Source organism: Dunckerocampus dactyliophorus, chromosome 1 (assembly GCF_027744805.1).
Source record: "Dunckerocampus dactyliophorus isolate RoL2022-P2 chromosome 1, RoL_Ddac_1.1, whole genome shotgun sequence".
NCBI lineage: Eukaryota > Metazoa > Chordata > Actinopteri > Syngnathiformes > Syngnathidae > Dunckerocampus > Dunckerocampus dactyliophorus.
This window is the reverse complement of record NC_072819.1, coordinates 6,970,791-6,990,711: the sequence shown is the minus strand read 5'-3', so window position 1 is coordinate 6,990,711 and position 19,921 is coordinate 6,970,791. Positions and strand designations below refer to the sequence as shown.

The window sequence follows — 19,921 nt, the reverse complement described above, 5'->3', positions numbered from 1 at the left end:
CTTACATTATTATACATCATAATTAACATATATCTATATTACTTAGTTGATTTATATTGGTATGTATCATACTTTATATTTACATGTTAACATCACTTAGCAGTTACTTGGGTACTATAGTTAAGATATTCACGCACACACATCCTGACTTGGGTTTAACCTTTGGCCAGAGCAGGCGTGCTAGGTTAGTGGTTATAGGTTACAAGTTTTGTTGTTCTCATGAGTTTGCAGGAGTTCAGAGGAAGGGCAACGCTGATAACAGGATGTCCCTGGCAAATCCCCCACCGGTTGAGTGCACACAGATGACAGTTCCTCTTCAATGGACAAGGTCTTATCATCATCTGGCGGACTTTATAGGACTTCAGAGAATCACCACCCCCACCTCACTCTTTGCGGACACTATAAGACGCTTGGCCAAAGAGAGAAGGATGTTTTTTTGGAGTTCTGCTGTGATGAGACCTGCGTATTCCTGTAGGCAGCAGTTGTAACTACGAGGCCCAGATATCTGTATTAGTTTTGTTTGGTAGGAATACAAGTTTTGGAATTGAACTGCCTTTTGTCTCCATCATCCCTCGATAGAATTCCACGCTTCAGTTTTGGCGCCCAACGTGGGAGAGGTGGAGTTCGGTAGGTGGCTTATTGGATGTTGTTTTTTTCTGGTTATCCCATTGCTGTTCATCTCCTGAGTGCACTCTCTGTAACAAAGGTAAGCAGAAATCTGTTGATTGAAAATACAAATTTCTGCATATTGACTTTATCAAAATTATGGAGATGAAAGGAAATGGTATAATGACTGTGAGAAGTAATTCTTTGTTGTAGAATACGTCTAGACATATTTATTTTTCCCGGCGGCGACCGGTGAGGTTTGAATTGGGTTGTAGGCCCTCCAGCGGCGATCTGGTAAACTACAGGTTTGGTCCTTGTTGGATAGGTCCAAAAAGAATTGTTTGTGTGATTTATTTGATATATTTTTTAAATTTTTTGTCGGTGACGACCGGTAACGTTTGTGTTGTGTTTGGCTCCCACTAGTGGCGAATTGGTGAACTACAACAAGTAAGGGTGGATATTGGCAAAGGTGTAGGACCAAATTTTGAGTGGAATGGATAAGAAGAAACATGGTAAAGAAAAGGAGAAGTTGGTGGTGTGCAAACTATAGATGAACTGTGTAGTAAATTTAAAAGGGCACAAAACGAAGCGAAGTGCAAAGTGTTGGAGTTGAGGGAACAACTCAAGTTGGCGAGATGGGCAGTGAGGTCGCGAGTGAAGAAGGAAATAGAGGAGGTAGATACAAATAGGATGCGGCTGCATCAGCTGACTTTGGCGGCTGTGACTTTAACTAAAGTGTTGCCGACTCGCGCTCCTTCTAACCCACTGGGTTTGGAGTTTAGAGTGTTGAAAGCATCAGATAAGATGTTACAAACTAAGATAGAACAACAGAAGGAAAGTTGTTCTATTTATCCTGCTTTGCCCAGCGACAGCGTCACATCTCCTACGGCCCCACCGCCGTACGCGGGACATGGCGGGTCATTTCCTGTAATGCGACTGGCTGGTAAAGTTAATATTGACTTTGACGAAGGGACTGATAAACCCTGGACTGACAAACAACGACATGGCTAAAGGACGGCTTTGTATGGGAAAGACTTGACTGACCAACCCCGCCCTGACTCGCGCCAGAGAGCCAGTGTTCAAGTGTCGGCTTCGGATGGTGGTTCGTGTCGACATGACTCAGATATAGACAATGATGAGGGACTTAGAGACCAGATTTGTGAAATAGGCAAAAGAGTGGTTCAAGAAATTCATGATAAATCCCGGCAAGATCGATCTCATAGTACACCTATACGTGTGGCCACTCCCCCAGCGGAGGAGGAATGCAGGAATGCAGGAACCAGAGGCTGATACAGGAAGCCAGATACGGAGCGAAGCCCCGTCAAAATAAAACGGCAAGGAGAGTGGATTGTGATAACATTATTGAAGCACGAACGCGTAGTCAAATAGCAAAAAATCAGGACCCCGGAAAGGAGGATAACCCTCCCCAAGGGATATATCCTCTTCGTGTAGACAGGCACGGTAATTTTGGAAATTACCAACCCTTATCATTCACGGACGTGGCAGGAATAGCGCAAAAGTTGCCTCCCTTGGCACAGGGAGCGAATCATTGGATTGATAGTTTACTCAAAATGACAGCAGGCACACATTTGGCTTGGGGTGATGTAAAACAATTATTGGCTGTATCTTGTACACCTTCTCAGCTTGCAGTTTTGATTAGTACAGCAGGATTGGACACGGTGGGGTTGCAACGCCATTTTGGTGTGTATGCAGCTCAGCTGTTTACTACACTACGTCAGGAATTTCCTAATCCTAAGGGTACCGCACCAACCTCCCTGTCATGGGATGAAAAGGAGGACCCGTTGGTGTATTATGACCAATGTTTACAGAAATGGTCCGCAGCGACTGGAGCACATCCCGTGGTGTCGGAGGTGACAGACACTTTGTTCAGAACCGCCATTCTGAACGGGATGCCGGCTTCACTGAAGACTAAACTACAGGGGGATCCCGATTATTTGGTGTCGTCTGAGCGCCGTTTTCGTCAGCACCTCACCCATCATTTAACAAATTATAAAAAATACACAGGCAGGAGATAAAACAAAATTGGCAGAAATGGAGACGCAGTTGTCAAAATTACAATTGGCTGAAGCTCGAGCTAAAGTGAACGATAAAAAAGAAAAAGCTAAGGCAGTCAATGTCATGTGGCAGGGCCGGGGTGGCGGATATGGTGGCAGCAGAGGTCGAGGAAGAGGTGGATACACACAACCAAGACAGCATCTTGGTGGTGCGTGTTTCCTGTGTGGCTCTTTTGATCATTGGGTCAAGTGCTGTCTACTGAACCCCCGAGCGCAGCAACAGCAGCAGGGGGTTCCACCTCCTTCACGGGCGGGAACACCAGAAGGAACTACAAGGTTTCCAAGTGGCCACCAGAGGGCGTGGGAGTGCATATCCCTGGGCACCAGGCAGACGGCAGGCTGATTATCACATCCAAGCGGGGCAATACTACACAGATGCCCCCGATGGAGACGACCCCTACTGGCAGGCATAGAGATGCCTGGGAGGCCCCGGAAGCATGGACTTGGCGGAACCAATTCTTCCATTGATTGTGAATGGCCAAAAGATTCGAGGCTTGGTGGACACTGGGGCGACTTATTCCACCTTGAACGCAAACATTGACAAATCACAACTGTCTAACAGCATCTCATTGGTGGGCTTCTCGGGGAAACTACAAATACTGCCTTTCACCAAACCACTGGACACTGATATGGCGGGACAAAAACTAACACATTGTTTTGTCCATTCACCAAACACGCCGGTCTGTCTTATAGGTCGTGACCTTTTGGCAGCAACAAACGCCACCATTATGTGCGGGAACAAAGGACTGTCTATTCAATTTCCTGATGGCACATACCTGGATTGCAATGATGGCACAAGAGGGGGACAGTGGCTGATGAAAGCACTTCCAATAGCACAGACAGCGGACATTTATTGGGTGGAACTTGACCCTGAAACACCTGCATCAAATAAAGGTGTATTTACTATGTTCAATGTGTGGAAACCTTGGATTTGCTCCTGTGCGCCTTATTTGCCACCCATCGACCCGCTACATTGCACTTTATTTTATGATCGTGACCATGACCAAATGTATGCCGATAAAATAACACCATTTTTAGGCGACGTGTGGATGCTTACGTCAGAATACATTTATATAGGTATAGAGGGGGTGGCAGCTCATACCTTGCTAACCAATAACCAATTGACATGGTTTGAGATGGGACCAGGGTCAGTTCCTCATATTTCGTTGGCCATGTCTCCTGATCATGAGGCAAGAGAACTGGGTCCCATGGTCAAACACCTCAACGCTCTCACTGATTGGCAGCCCTCTGAGGTGCCTCAGGTTCAATACTCACCATCATCTAGAGCGTATAGAATTGTGGGGAAGATGACTGACTCGGCTGTTCTCCGACATCAGGTACTTTCTCGGGACCATGGGAGGGACCTCACAGACCATGAACTTAGCCAGGACATGTTGGTCTCCATCCCGGAGGGTCCTTTTGATGTGGGATATTGCTCAAAATATGCTGACATTGAATTAACTATTTCTGATGAACAAGTTGTTTGCAGACAGCAGTACCGTTGGCCGGCTGAAGCTGATGAGGGCATGGAGAGCACGCTGTGTGGGCTGTGGGATGCGGGGGTGCTGGAAGTTTCTAGTTCCCCATGGTCTACAACTTTGAGACCAGTGAAAAAAGCAGACGGTAAGAGTTACCGTATGGCTCATGATTGGAGAGCCATTAATGATGTCACGGTGACTCCAGTACTTCCGGTTCCAGACCCACACAGAGTATTGACCTCATTGTCTCCCCTCGATAAGTGGTTCACAGTGATTGATTTGGCTAATGCTTTTTTTTGTCTCTCGTTACACCCCGATGCTAGAAAATACTTTGCTTTTTGGTACAAAGGGGTGAAACTGCAGTACCCCAGAATGCCACAAGGGTTTAAGAACAGTCCAGGTATCTTTAATCATGCTTTAAGAGAAATGTTGGCGGATATCATACTGCCTGATGGCTGTGTGTTGGTCCAGTATGTGGACAACCTTCTGTTGGCTTATGACTCCACGGACACTTGTCTGGCGGCAACAAAGTGTTTGTTGTTGAAGCTTTTTCAGTGTGGTTTTAAGGTTTCCAGAAAGAAGCTGCAATGCTGTAGAAAGGCGGTCACTTTCCTTGGACGTGTGGTGTCTGCCCATGGCTCGGCTATGTCTGCAGCCCATCGGTGTTCCATTTTGCATCATCCCAAACCAACTACGGTAAAACAAATGCTTTCTTTCTTAGGTCTCTGTGGCTACAACAGGAATTACACCCCCGGCTTCATTGAACGCACCGCGCCCCTCAGAGCTCTCACTCGTCAACAAGGTAATAAAAACACGTCTGCAAAATTACAATGGTCTGTGGCGGCGTCGGAATGTTTCATCGCTTTAGTCTCGGCCTTGGCTACAGCTGCGGCTCTGGCTGTACCTGACCCCAATTTACCTTTTCACCTAGACATGTCGCTCTCCAACACAGTAGGTAATGGTGTTCTTTTTCAAAAGCAAGACAGAACTAGGCGAGTCCTCATGTACTGCAGTGCCAGCCTGGACTCTATTGAACAAAGACAGCCTGATTGTACTCGTTATGCAGCAGGTTTGGCAACTTTAATCATTAAAACCGCGCACCTGGTCAGGGGTCGGCCACTTGTGGTGTTGACAGATCATTCAGTGACATCATATGTGGCATCCTCAGCGTTCACTATGTCTGCTTTGAGACAGAACCGTCTTCTTAAAATTTTGCAGGCCCCATACATACAGTATGTTCAGTCTGGTGTGAATATGGCCGATCAGGTCAACACTTCTGGCACGCCACATGTTTGTGAGTTTTGCAAACTGATTTAGTTCTTTTTTCAGACGGCTGCTGCTTCAGACACTCGGATGGGAACCTACGCGCAGCTGCCGCTGTTGTCCGACATGACTCATCTTCTGACACTTTTCCGCTGGTGACTTCTGACATTTACATGACTAACCCTTCGGCCCAGGGTGCGGAAGTGCTGGCTTTATGCTTGGCCCTGGAGGCTGGCGCTGGACAAGACATGACTACTGTGACTCTGCCTATGCTGTGGGCGCTGCTGTCCTCAACCTTCCTGAGTGGCAGCGGACAGGTTTCGTGACGGCTAAAGGTACCCCGATAGCCCACAGGCCTTTGATTGAACGTTTAGCTAAAGATATTCATCTACTGCTTCATTGGCTATTGTGAAAACTGCAGGACATAGCAAGGCGAACACCCTTCAATCTAGGGGCAAAGATGCAGCAGACCAGGCTGCGAAGGCGGCGGCCGGGTACCGCCCCGCCGATTTGATGATGATTTGTTCTCAGCTGCCTGATCACCAACTGGACAACCCATTGTCTTTGGACGTTATTGCGTCCCATCATCGTTCTGCTTCTCCGGAAGAGGTAAGTTTTTGGCGGTCCAAGGGTGCTTCTCTCACATCCGACGGGCCCTTCCTATGGGTCAGTTGTCTACCCAGGCTCTTTCTGAGGCTCACGGATTGGCACATGTGGGTCCTTTGATAATGCTGTTGAATCTAAACAACTGGTGGCACCCCAATATGAAAGACCTTATTTGGAATCATTGTAACTCTTGTTCCACCTGTACGTATTTTAACGTGCGTCCAACTCTTAAGCCCACTCCGGGTCATTTGGCTACCGCCCTGTGGCCAGGAGCGGAAATTTCTCTGGACTTTACTGACATGTCCTTCCGCGTTCAAGGTAAGCGCTACCTTTTGGTTATTAGAGATGCTTTCACTAAGTGGCCCGAGGCTTACCCCTGTGCCAAGGAAGACGCCACGGCTGTTATCAAGGCCCTTGTGAACCATTACATCCCGACTCATGGGTTTCCGGCCCGGATTCGCTCTGATAACGGCACACACTTCACTAGTGCGGCCCTTGTCGAGGTGGAAGCCATGCTCGGCCTTAAACATTGGTTTGGTTCTTGGTGATTTGGTTCTGTCTATCATCCTCAAAGTCAGAACCAAGTCGAACGTATGAACCGCTCGTTGAAGGACAAATTGGCTAAGATCATGTCAGGCGTTTCCCATTGCTCTGTTAGCCATTCGCCAGAGTGTTAACATTCGGTCTGGTTTGTCTCCTTATGAACTGTGGACTGGCCGTCTCATGCCTGGCCCTTTTATTACCATCCTTCCTCATGAAGAAGTTCCTACGCCTTCTTTGGATTCCAAATCCTATCGGAAGCAGTTGCATGCCCTTGTTGTGTCTGTTTCTCAACAGGTTCATGACTCCGCTGTGCCTGTCTCTGCGACTCCTCCCTCACCTTTGGTAGCAGATAAGGTCTTCCTGAAGAGGCTCTCCAGGAAGTGGTCGGAATCTAGGTGGACTGGTCCTTTTGTGGTGACTGCTCGTACCGATTGGGCTGTGCAACTGGAGGGCAAAGGACTCAAGTGGTTTCACTTTTCTTTGCTTAGGCCAGACACATCTGTTTGAGTTGTTATGTCTTCTTATTGTGGACTGGGTGTTTCCCAGTCCAGGAGGGGGAGGGGGTTGATTCATTTGGCATATTGTATTATATGATCGCTGTTTTCATTGTAGCTGCAAGTTCTTTTTTCTGTTTCTTGCTGGTTTCTTATATTATCACTGCTTTTGTTCCACACACCATCACACCCCTGGACATGCAGGTTGGTACCTACCGAATTGGTAACACCACTGATTCATATTCCTTGGTGGTCCGACGCCGCCGGTCTATAATATCTTCTTGTTCAGATGTCAGTCACGGAGTTCATCAGCAAACTTCGTGACAAGTACTCACCCTTTGTTCCGCCTGGCCAGTATGTACAAATTTTGTCATAGACCTATTAACATTACATCAAGAATATCAGGAGTGTACATCCTCTAGCCGACGGGCCTGGGGATGTTCTCCGGCCAGGTGGGTATATCAGGTCAAGGGATGGTACATTATGTACGGCTACTCTAGCGGGGCGTTTAATCAGGGGTGGGACAGACTGGCAGGGGAGTCGGTTGTACGTAGCTGGGCATCATATACTGGAAAAAAGGTACGGCCGATTAGAGCTAATTTCTCTATGAAAGCAATGTCTAGAACCGCATTTAATATGTAATTTAATTCATCAACCCCTGGATGCTATAATTTCACTTTGTATGCTTATCGAGGGAAAGGCTTCTTGAGATGTCATCTGTAGTTCTGTGAAGAAAGTGTCGGACGTTTCGCTCCTCATCCGAAGAGCTTCGTCAGCGAACTAACAAGTGCTGGTAGCCTAGGCCTTAAATACAGTAAGAGTGGGCGGAATTGGTGTGCCAACACCCTCCTCCTATGGTTCCTTACATTAAGACTGGGCGGAGTTGTGGTCTAATCCTGCCATTAGCACCTCCGAACAAAGGGAGTGTAGCTCCCTGTAGTTGGGTATGAACGACTCTGATACTGGCTAGTTAGCATCTATTGTCCTGGCTTGGCCCTGGCTCTACCTCATTTGCATGACTAAGAGCTGTGGGTTTTGGTCTCAGTAACCTGCTGAACACAGGGTCCAAATTAAACCTCAAACCACCATTCCGATTCAATGATGGGTTCTGTTGTTTGACAAAAATAGCTTCCTTTACTCCTCTTTCAAACCATCTGTTTTCTTTGGCCAAAATCTTTACCTCGCTGTCCTTGCTGTCCTCCTTTTGGCCAAAATCTTTACCTCGCTGTCCTCCCATTGGCCAAAATCTTTACCTCGCTGTCCTCGCTGTCCTCCTTTTGGCTGAACTCCTGTACGACTGAGAGCCTACACAGACGCTTTGTATGCTTATGCGTCTGGAAAGGACCGGTGTTGACCATTTCGTATATGTACTGTTGCGTTCGCAGTTACTCCTCTACAGACACAAACTGCTCAAGCTGCGAAGGTTCGGGCAATAAGTGACAGCCAGGATGTACATGATGTGTTTACTCTCATCACTGGAGTTACAGGTCATACCAACAATTGGCTTCTCATGGTTGAGCAGGCGGCCAATAATGCTTCTACTGATTGCGTGGTCTGTATGGGTCCCAGGCCCTTGTTAAAAGTCGTTCCCGCAGTATTGGATGATTCCTGCTTTATGTCGGTTATGAATTCTACCTATATTAAACAATTTAAGTGTTGTACATGGGACGAAGTATATCCTGTGGTCCCACCGACAAAGGTAAAGCCTATATTTGACACAACAGTCTCAGCAAATAATTTCACTTGTGTTAACAGCTCTACGGGGAAAAACATTTGTTAGGAAGGGTGAATGACTCTTTATGTGTTTCGGTTTATGGGGTGTCTTCAACCTTTTCTCCCGTCTCTCGAGCCGATGTGTGGTGATGGTGCGGAGGAGCAGTACTATTCGACCGCCTTCCTGCTAAAAGCATGACCTGTTTGTGTGCATTGGTTTCTCTCATTCTACCGGTAAGTGTGATTCCGGCTTCTGTAGATCATTTGATGGATGCGGTCGACTCGGTGGCCCTCCTGCCATCAGCACACACTCGAAGACGTCGTGACACCTCCACCCCTTGGCTCAGCGCGACTGATCCCACTTATGTCGACGCTCTTGGGGTTCCTCGGGGTTTCCCGGATGAATATAAACTCGTTAATCAAGTGGCTGCTGGATTTGAGTCTATTCTTCCGTGGATCACGGTTAACAAAAATGTGGACCGTATTAATTATATTCATTACAATATTCAGCATTTAGGTAACCATACACAGGCCGGGTTTCAGGCAGTCCATGAACAGCTGAGAGCGACCTCCCTGATGACCTTCCAGAATCGCATAGCTTTGGATATGTTATTGGCTGAGAAGGGTGAGGTCTGTGCTACGTTTGGTGATTCATGTTGTACTTTCATTCCTAATAACACAGCGGCTGATGGTAAACTTACCCAAGCACTAGATGACCTGCGCACCTTAAACCGTAAAATGAAAGATCATTCGGGTGTGAATACTTCCATCTGGGACATGTGGATGGCTTATTTTGGGCCATACAAGAATCTCATTTCTTCTTTCTTTATTTCTATTGCTGTGTTTGCAACTTTGCTGATGTTGTGTGGCTGTCTTTGCATCCCATGTATTAGGGGTTTACTGGAAAAGCTTGTTATGCGGGTTTTGGGAGATCCAAAGGGACAATATCTTCTGGTCCCGGTAAGGGAGGAACCTTCGACAGTGGAGATGGCCCTGTTAGAGTGAAATAAAATCTTTGCTTTGGTTGTGTAAGTTTATTGATGCTATTTACTTTGCTTTGTTGTTGTGGCCTCTTTCGAGGCCAAGAGGGGGAATGAAGAAGTAGATTATTTTCATTAGGCCTAGTTAGCATATATCTACAGTATTTACTTACATTATTATACATCATAATTAACATATATCTATATGACTTAGTTGATTTATATTGGCATGCATCATAGTTTATATTTACATGTTAACATCACTTAACAGTTACTTGGGTACTATAGTTAAGATATTCACACACACACATCCTGACTTGGGTTTAACCTTGGGCCAGAGCAGGCGTGCTAGGTCAGTGGTTATAGGTTACAAGTTTTGTTGTTCTCATGAGTTTGCAGGAGTTCAGAGGAAGGGCAACGTTGATAACAGGATGTCCCTGGCAAATCCCCCACCGGTTGAGTGCACACAGATGACAGTTCCTCTTCAATGGACAAGGTCTTATCAGCATCTGGCGGACTTTAGAGGACTTCAGAGAATCACCACCCCCACCTCACTCTTCACGGACACTATAAGACGCTTGGCCAAAGAGAGAAGGATGCTTTTTTGGAGTTCTGCTGTGATGAGACCTGCGTATTCCTGTAGGCAGCAGTTGTAACTACGAGGCCCAGATATCTGTATTAGTTTTGTTTGGTAGGAATAAAACTTTTGGAATTGAATTGCCTTTTGTCTCCATCATCCCTCGATAGAATTCCACGCTTCACCGGGCACTATTTAGTAATATGAAAGACACATGGACCAGGGTTTGACATGATCGACATCGACAAGTGGTCAACATTAAGCGGGTTCCACCGTATTCAATGCCCTTTGGGTAGTCGACTTACGGCAACATTGCGGATCTGCTTGCTCCCCAAATTCCACAGCTGGTGGATGAGCGCTCTGAACAGCTCTGTCTTCTCCTCTGGAAACTGGGAGCACAACTTCTTCAAAATAACCCTGGTGTCAGAGAGGGTATTACCCGCTCCCACCCAAACACCTACAGGGAACTGGGAAATAGTGACATGGACCAACAGTTGAACATGAAAGCGCAGCCTGATGGATTTTACCCACCGTTTGGTGTCTCGGTCACCTCGAACAGCTCCAGCACTCGGATGGAAGATATCACCAATGGATGCACAACGCCCTTGAACTTAATGTCCGGACCTTCGACACACAGCACAAGGATCAGCACAATGGATTCTTTGAATTACTCTTGAGATGACATTATATTCATTTAGACCTATGTTAGTGTTCCCCATGATCAGCGGAGCCTTCGGGTTGCTGGTCTTTAGCTGGACCAGCTCCTCCAGCAGGACAGGGGACACCCAGGTCATCCTCTCCCCATGGAAGGTGAGCATCTGTGGCCTGTTGGTCTCTGCCATCAGCTGGGGGTGACAATAGAGAAGGTTAAATTCTCTGAGGAGGCAAAGTGACCAGCCCGGCACTCAAATGGAAGACTTTGTGTGTTTACGATCAGTTCAGGAGGGAAGATCAGCTCTTGTGTCGGGTCAAGTGGCAGGAAGTCCAACTTGTTAAACAGCAATGGTGTTTCCTGGGAAGCATGGACATTGAAGGCATTCATACACAAATATAAACTAGAAGTGTGTGGTCACTCGGTGTGGGCGGATCAATCCAAATATTGATGGTATTGATATTAAGGGTGGAATCGATATTGGATTGATATTAGTATGATGAGATCGATATTTTTCAGTTTTTCAGGAACAGTACTAGAAAGGGAGAGTCTGTTATGTTTCGCTAGTTGTAGTACCTATGTTAAGTTGAGTTTTATTCAGTTCTCCGCCTATTCAAGAAGGTGCTTTGACAAACTGTGATGTGCCACTGCATCACCAGCTCAACTTACATCAGTTTTTTCTTTCTTGCCGCCACAGTCTTTTCCTCCAGATATCTGACAGCAGTTGACCTCCTGCTTGGGTGAAACATTCTATCCGTTTCAGTACATAATTATAAGAAGCTAAAAACGGCTAATGAATTCGCTGAACCTGACAGAAGGTCCTGCAGCCGTCAACAATGGGCCGATATCCTGTACAGCGACACAGATTCCCTGAATTGAGAGAGCAAAAGTCAACTGAAGCGCGTGAAATATCATTTCTCCAGTTCATGCAGGAAATGACAGCCACGGGGTACCAGCGAGCGCCTCAGTGATGTCGTCCAGGCTGGGGTGAGGATTGTTCCGCAGGAGAGCGTACATCGACATCACCATGCCTGGCGTGCAAAAGCCGCACTGGGAGCCATGCGCCTTTGCTATTCGCTCCTGGAAAGGCACCATGCACAGCTAATGACAAAACTGAGATCTTCCTCAACTACGGTTACAAGACAGCATGTAAAAACCACTGAATATCTCATTCATCCTCAAAAAATAGAACAGGTCAAAACTGATTTGACATTCTTCTCATGATGAGTGTTTGTAAACATCTGACCAGAACTGTACGCTTGCTTTGTTATGTATTTAAGTTTGAGGTTGAATGGAACTTTGGATCAACTGGGTATTGTTTTTGGTTAACTCGAAGAATGAGATTTGTCTCAAAAACTGTGTACATGGAGTAATTAACCATTTTTAAGGCCATTTTTAGTCACCTGGTCCAGGATTACTATTGCAACAACAAATCATCAGTAGAGTAAAACTAACCTTTCTATGACGGTTAGCATACATTCTGCATGCTAACAGCAAGTCCATTCAGAACACCACCCAACAGTTATATGTAAGTGATGGCATGGGAATAGGTAAGCAGGAGTCTGAGAAGCACACAGTGGATCCAGGCCTCACCTGGACAGGGTGGATACTGGTCTTGGTACTCCCAATACCCTCCACGGTGGTGATGGCGGCTCCGTGAAGCTGGCAAAGTGGCAGCAGACAGGCGTTGGCCGAGTAATGACTGATATGGTGGTGAAGGCATGACACTGTAGTCAGATCATTTCTATCGCGGCTAAAGCCTCCATTAGTGGTGTCCAAGTTTTTGTTTTTTTTATCAATGTTTAAAAAATAATTTGCCTGAATTTGTATATTCCAAAATAATTTAAATGAAATGTAAAATTTAACGAGGGAGGAAGCGGACACTGAGTCCGAGTGGGCCATGTAAAGTGCCTGTCGTGGCGGTAATCCCAGAACCCATTGGTGGACATCAGCCTTGAGGGATGTTGTCAAGCTGAAGAAGGGGTCCTACCAGGCCTTTTTGGCCCATAGGACTCTAGAGGTGGCTGACAGGTGCTGGCAGGCCAATCCGCGTGCAGCTTTGCCCAGCCGCCTAGCTAAGACTGGCTGAAACCAAATCAGGAAGTTTCCTGATAATTGTGACCACCTTCGCAGAAGGCTTATGAGGAGGAAAAGGAACTCAGTTTTACTTCAGAGACCGCTTGAACCCCAGACCTTGTCTAGGTGGCTGACCGTTCTCTCCATCGCTGGCATTGCAATTTCTTGTATTCACTCCAAATAGACTCAATTGTCAATTGTTAAACTGACTTTTTGACTCAGATAGTTATTTCACAGTTGGAAGAATTAAAGAACCCGGGGGGTTCCCGCCCTGTTAAAAGGGCCGGACATAACAGTGCGATCGTTGGACACCAGGTTTCACAAGCTGTCACGTGAGAAATTCAAAAGATCTTGAAGTTCTCGTATTCGACCGAGATTTAAGAGCATGAAGATAAAAATGAAAGCAGGGATTACTTAAAAACACACGGACCTCATGAAATGGCACCCAACCCAAGTCTGAAAGGTCGGAGGAGTTGGGTAGGACCCGTTTAACAGCTTTGCATAGCTTGACATACGGGTACACTAGATTGGTTTGAGCGTGTTTTATACACAAAAATTAGAGGAATATCAAAGTGGCTGCCGCATCCTTTCATTTCTCTGTATGCAGCCCTCAGGGGAAAAACTTTGGACACCCCTGATGTACACGCTTACAGTTGGACAATAAATAATTTACAGCCATTATTCCTTGCGCGTTATCTTTTTTTCTGCCAAACTTGTTTTTCCTGTCTTGCTCACTAAAACAAGATTTCATTCCACTTTCACTTGGTTTATGCAGTACTTTAAAAGTTGTGACTTAATAATACATAATACATATTTCTTCAGGCCATTCTGAATATTCTGTGTAAATGTTATTTGGTTCATGAAACACTAAACAAATACGGCAGCAAATCAAATATTTGCTTGCTTGAAAGAGTTTCCATCTCCTCTTTTTCTCATCTTGAAGGATACACAATGGTCTTGTTGGAAGGTCGATAGCGTGACACCATCACCGTACACGCACCGCAGCCTCCTCCGCCGCAGCCATACTTGGTTCCGGTTAACCGCACTGTCGTCACGGTCAATAGGAAGACAACCATCAAAAAAAAAGAAAGACACTCACATGACATTTGGGAGAACACAGGCAAACAGTTGGACCAGATAGACTTGTCTGAGGGCGTCAACTGAAAGGATACACTTCTGTCTCAGGAAGTACAACAGTGTTGTCTCAGGGTCCGCACGCTCCTCGGTTACCTGTTGATAAAGTAACTTTCACTCCAGATCCAACTCAATAGAATGCTAAATAAAAGGGACCTACCGCTTTTAATACCATGAGCATTATCTATTTATTCAAAGCCGGCTAACCCATTAGCGTACGCCCCGGTTAGCGCTTTTTCTGGTAAACGTCAACATGACCTGAATTCAGTTGTGTTCTTCACGTATTTTTATCACAAAAGATCCTTGTTAGCATCCTATTAGCTTGACCGCCATCAGGAATCCGTTCCAAAAGTTCCAACTCTAACCGAAATGTACGCTAATCAAAACAATTTTTCCCATTAAAAAAAAAAGTAAATCCAATAAATTCGCTCCACAAAGCCCAAAAAGTTACCGCAAATTAATATTATATTATAATTACAGTTTTACATGCAAAAAAACAATCCAAATGCATATAAATTGTATTTATAATATTTCCTACGGGACGTAAGCACGGAAATGTTATCTTATACATTATAAAACAATGCCATTTGGTTTCTTTGGAGTGGGGTGTCACATGAAATCTCGCCTGGGGTGCCACATTTGGTAGGGGCGGCTCTGTATTTATTAAAGAAACAATGAAACAATGTGGGAATTGATCGGTCTTATTTAGCTCAAATAATGTATCTATTTTCATCTATCTGAAACACTGTAAACCCGAATGCTCAACTTAATTAAAAAAAATGATTGGTGTATGATTAAAAAATGTTAAACTTGCTACTTAATTAAATGTTTAGATTTTTTAATGCATATGTCCAATTTTTTGGACTTAAAATTATTCATTTTAATTATTAATTACATACAATTTTAATTAAGCAGAACTTATAGTTTATATTTTTCTTTAGTATTATTTTTAATTTACAATTACTTTATATTTTCAAAAATCCATCTGGACAACAATCAGAATTAACAATTGCATACAACAATTTTTCCACTATTTTATTAAGATGACACGATTAATTGGCAATATCAGTACACTTTAAAGATGGGGGGTTATTATTATAATGATCTGTACATATTTATGCACTTTAAAAGTCATGTCTTAAAACGTAATATGATTCCTTTTCATGAATTTCATTTTACAAGTGCAAAGGAAGGTATGTAGGTTTTTTCTTTGAATGTACCAGGATAATCCCTTGCCCCTGCCTGTTTTTTTTTGTTTTTGTTTTTTTTTGTGCCCCTGCCTGTTCTCCCTGTAATATGCCCAAAGATGACATCATATGATGCGCATGAAGCCTCGAGAAATGAACCTTTTCGTGAACCAGATGGATGGAAAGATTCTAGGTCACACCCTTGTCCTCGCTACTCAGTCTGTTCCGGACATCTCGCCCTTCACCTTTCTGGGTTCAAATCTCCACGCATGCGCATTGTGTGCTCTTGCACTTCCTCGGCTTCACCACCGCCGCGACCAAGGCGAACCGGCATCCAAAGATTGAATCGGGTAACATCTTCAAAATGCACACACTTTCCGAGCAGTTTCAAGTTTCTCTATGAGTGTTAGAAGCAAGTCTTTATTAGAAGCACGTCGCTTTTCTCTCATTGATATTTCAAAAGCAGAGTTTGATTTAATACCTGCTTTGATTAGCTCAGTCCTCATGCTAGCTAACTTTTCTTCTTACCGAGAGCACGTCCTTGCTATAGTCGACTTTATGCCGTTGCAAATGTTATGTTGTCGTATTTATATTTCGCAATAATGTAACATATTTAGAGGAGTAAAGTGTCCACGGTGCATGTCCCCGACCACGCTAAAGTTAGTGCGTTAGGACCATGGCGGACATGCTAATGTGCTAGCAACACGGCACACATGCTACTCCACAGCCCTCAGAGCAGCACAACAGCATCGAGTGGGTCACATTCTCACAACCTTTCAAATAATTGCGCATGTTGTATTTCTGTCCGTGCAGGTGTTTGTGGGCAAACCAGACTTAAGACTTTGGAGTAAATGTAAGTATAAATACATATCTAAAATTGGTTCTAAAACTAATGCAAATGACTTTTGCCCTCCAAAGACAAAACATTGTGGTTCTGAAGCACCTGTGAAGAACTCGCTGGAGCTTTGGTCTGCACTTCAGTTGCCATCTGAGATAATCCAGATGGGAACATTTTATTTTGTTAGTACTGGAATTATGACAAACATGTTTTTATTGCAGGTATATGCTGAACTTCAGCAGATAACCAATAAACATCTGCCAAATTCCTTCTATGCCGAGCTCAACATGCACACCTCCCGTATGATGACGCCGTTCAGACAAAAGTCCTCCCAAACCACCAAGACAGCTGGTGTCTTGGCCACCATTTTCAAAGTTCCTGATGAACAGGTGTGTACTACTAAGCTCAGTGATGTTGGCCACAGTATGTCTTCTAACTTCATATGTGAAGGCTTCATATTGTCAACAGACAATATGATTAGACATGTTGTTCTTGACCTTGATATGTTTCATGTTTGTTTGCCTCGGCGGGACTCGATGCTAACAGACCCTGTCTAGAGCAGCTGCACCCTGGCCTGCCGTTAAGAAGCTTCGGCTGGAAGATTCAGCTTTGATCTCAGGATTCAGCAGAGGTCAAACTGCGGGGCTCAGACGCATAAGGATGGTGCGGGTTACTCGTGCTTTTGGCCAAGAGGCTGCTGAGCTGTGATCCACGGCCGCCATCAGCACAGCTCAGGGCTGCTACACCCCCACAAAGGTACAGTTGTTTTCTAGAGCTTCAGCGGGGCTCCTCAGGATTCAGCCGAGGGTGAACAGATGCACGGGGATGCTGCAGGTTTACAGAAATTAGCCCCAGACGCTAACTTGCCAAGTCTGGGCAAATACGTGTAAAAGTGTAACGGCTCTGCGAGGGTGTGGCCCGTCTTCAGGTGGAACTGTGCATGGCCTGAGCTGCACTAAGGACGGCTACGGATCACAGCTCTGCAGCGTCTAGTCCGTAGCTCTGCTAACCTGCACTGTCCTTGTGCATCTGAGCCCTGCCGTTCATCCTCAGCTGAATCCTAAGATTAAAGCTCAGTTCTCCAGCCGAAGATGCCAAACGGCAGGCAAGTGCAGCTGCTCTTATCGAGGTCTGTTAGCACCGAGTCCCACAAGCCTCGGAGGAGCTGCTTAGAAACAATTTTGGGAATAACATTTTCAAGCAGGCCCTTTCTCATTAAATAGATGTTACATTAGAGTAATAAACCCTTGCCTAATCTTACAAATTGTACTGCTAAACGGGACCGACCTTTTCCAACAGCAACTAGATTTGTATCCATATTTTTTGTATTTTTTAATTTTGTCTTGTGTGTTGGTAAAATGTTTTGTGTGCCTGTAAATGTGTTTAGTTTTGAATTGCAAATTTTGTTTTGCCGCTCTTCTCTCATTTAGTTCGCTCATCTCTTGCGCTCTTCTTTGTTTTCCCCTTTCGCTGTTTCTCCCTTTTCTGTCTTTTTTTTTTTTGAACCCAGATCCAACATGATGTCTACACCCGACACAACTGTGTTCCATGCCCTACCCGCTAACCTGCGTGGACAAACATCAGGGTTTTTCATCAGCTGCCATGTAAGTCTGCACAGCACACAATGCACTTCAAGCTGAAACTGAAAAAGGCTACTGCAGTTTTCAGTCATGAGTTTCCTCAAATATCCATGTTGATTGTCACAGGAGGATGCGGCGGGGCCTGATCTGTCGACTACGCCTGTGAGTTGCGGAGGTCGTCCAGTGAACTACGGAAACAAGGTCTACGTGGTCTTGGAGGGTCAAGAGATCGTAACATTGTGAAACTTTGGAGAAGCCTTCCTGGTCATGTTTGGACAAAGAAAAAATTGTTTGCAAAAAATAATTGTTTGTGGAAAAAGAACTGTTTAAAAAAAAAAAAGTAAATTGTTGCAAACTTTATTGAAATAAAACTGAAGTTTAGTCTTTTCTACTCAAGGGTACATTACAATCCTCTGGTGGGATGCACTTAAAGTGCTTAGGAAAACATTTGAAGAATAAAATCATTCATTAAAATTTTGATGTTAACGGTTGCCTAACCTTTTAAGTTTATATTCTTTCATTTTTTTTATTACTGTTAAATGTGAAAAGTATGCCAATAGTACATGAAATCTTTAATAAAATAATACATTTAATTTGGACAAATTCATTTTTTTAATCTTTCTGAAATTATATTTTTCAGTTAATTCACACCGAAGTCAATTAAAAAAACAATGTAGCACTTAATACAGAAATAAAAAAATTTAAGTTGTTAAACTGAAAAAAAGTTAGGCAGCCGTATACATCAAAATTTGTAATTACTGCTAACTAATTTGGGTTTACAGTGTGCACAACAATTTAAATGCTCTTCCACTGGGTAGCACAAGGTACATACTTGTACATACTTGTTAACTACTGAACACGATCTACACTGTACATGTTTTTGACTTTTTGAGATGTTTATCATGTAAAATAAGCCTCAATTAAGTAAACAATGTACACAATAACACAAACTTACCAGCACAAATTCTGCCTTTACAAAGATTAGGACGTTAACTGTCAATAGATATATTCCTCTAACAATATGTTTTATTATTATTGCACTGTTGTACAACTGCTGGATGTCGTTTGATTGGCAGCTGGTTTCTCACGAAAGCGAGCATAAATGACGTCAAAGCAACATACACACGAGAAAAGCAAGTTTACCTTTTTCCCGTTGACAAAAAAGCACAAAGTGTCTCTTTCTGCGGATGCCGACATCGTCACTGCAACACTTTTCACTCTGCGAGCTTCGAAACGCGGCGTTTACTGCTGCGGACTCTTTCAAAATAAACCACGGAAGTCGAGTGAGGACACGTTTTAACCCCACTTGAAATACTGTGACGTTGTGCAAGGCGAATGGAATAACTCACATCAGCGGAGCAGACAAATCCAACACACCTGGACGTTAATAATTACGGTAATGGTGTAAAAATGTGTTTGTCCCCTTCCTGCTTTCTTATGTTTTTGCATGTTTGTCACACTTAAATGTTTCAGAACATCAAACATTTTAATACACGACTGAACTGAACACAAAATGCAGTTTTTAAATGAAACTTTTTTATTATTAAAAGAAAAAAATCCAAACCTACATGGCCTTGTGTGACAAAGTGAAACTTTCTTCTTGTACAGTAAATTCCCTTCTTGTAATATTGTGATTTCATGCCTATAATAATTTGACTTTATTCTTGTAACATTATAACTTTTCCGCAACCTAATTTTGTTTTTCATAGTATTAAAGAAATAACTTTGAAGAAATAAGATATTTCTTTCATATTTATAAGGACATTTATTTTCCTCATAATATTATTAGTGTATTTTTGTAAAATTGTGGCTTTTTTCTCTTAATATTTTGTGTATTTAATTCTTCTTACTTCTGTATTTCCCATTTCTGCTGTTGTTTTTTAATTGTCCAATTGTTTCAACTTTCTTCTAGTAAGTGGTCTTTCACTTGTATAGCTATATTTCACTTATATAACTTGTATAGCGCTTCTTCTAGTCAATTTTCTTCTCGTAATATTAAAATTGTATTCCCATAATATTCTGAATTTACTTCAATAATATTATGACTGTTCTCCTGCACCTAATTTCCCAAATATTGCAACTTTATTTTGTTTTGTTTGTTTCTCATAATATTACGACT

The 19,921-nt window shown here is 43.9% G+C and overlaps 1 protein-coding gene and 1 long non-coding RNA gene across 9 annotated transcripts in view; one reads left to right on the top strand and one right to left on the bottom strand.

Annotated features, from left to right (window-relative positions):
* The window catches only part of aox6 (aldehyde oxidase 6), a 33,044-nt gene extending 13,938 nt beyond the window's left edge, over positions 1-19,106 (bottom strand). For 4 of the 5 annotated variants that reach the window (XM_054782685.1, XM_054782771.1, XM_054782856.1 and 1 more), the window contains exons 1-11: positions 18,946-19,106; positions 14,236-14,293; positions 14,012-14,108; positions 12,581-12,689; positions 11,941-12,067; positions 11,796-11,857; positions 11,657-11,722; positions 11,267-11,347; positions 11,036-11,180; positions 10,867-10,959; positions 10,641-10,792 (exon numbers count right to left, since the gene is read on the bottom strand). In XM_054782685.1, the coding sequence (XP_054638660.1) occupies positions 10,641-10,792; positions 10,867-10,959; positions 11,036-11,180; positions 11,267-11,347; positions 11,657-11,722; positions 11,796-11,857; positions 11,941-12,067; positions 12,581-12,689; positions 14,012-14,108; positions 14,236-14,293; positions 18,946-18,999 (1,044 nt within the window). In that variant the 5' untranslated portion in view covers positions 19,000-19,106. Of the gene's footprint in view, positions 1-10,640; positions 10,793-10,866; positions 10,960-11,035; positions 11,348-11,656; positions 11,723-11,795; positions 11,858-11,940; positions 12,190-12,580; positions 12,690-14,011; positions 14,109-14,235; positions 14,294-18,945 lie in introns of those variants that run through there. The other variant, XM_054783021.1, reaches the window with a different exon arrangement.
* On the top strand, positions 104-19,467 carry LOC129185916 (uncharacterized). 4 transcript variants are annotated; one of them, XR_008572183.1, is made up of 11 exons: positions 104-471; positions 580-706; positions 4,881-4,961; positions 5,489-5,757; positions 5,844-6,031; positions 6,866-15,734; positions 16,198-16,237; positions 16,444-16,611; positions 16,769-16,978; positions 17,733-17,826; positions 17,929-19,467. It is a non-coding gene; the product is annotated as an uncharacterized LOC129185916 (long non-coding RNA). The 4 variants fall into 4 exon arrangements; XR_008572168.1 differs by having other exon boundaries at positions 104-627; XR_008572172.1 differs by having other exon boundaries at positions 104-706.
* The last annotated feature ends 454 nt before the right edge of the window (positions 19,468-19,921 follow it).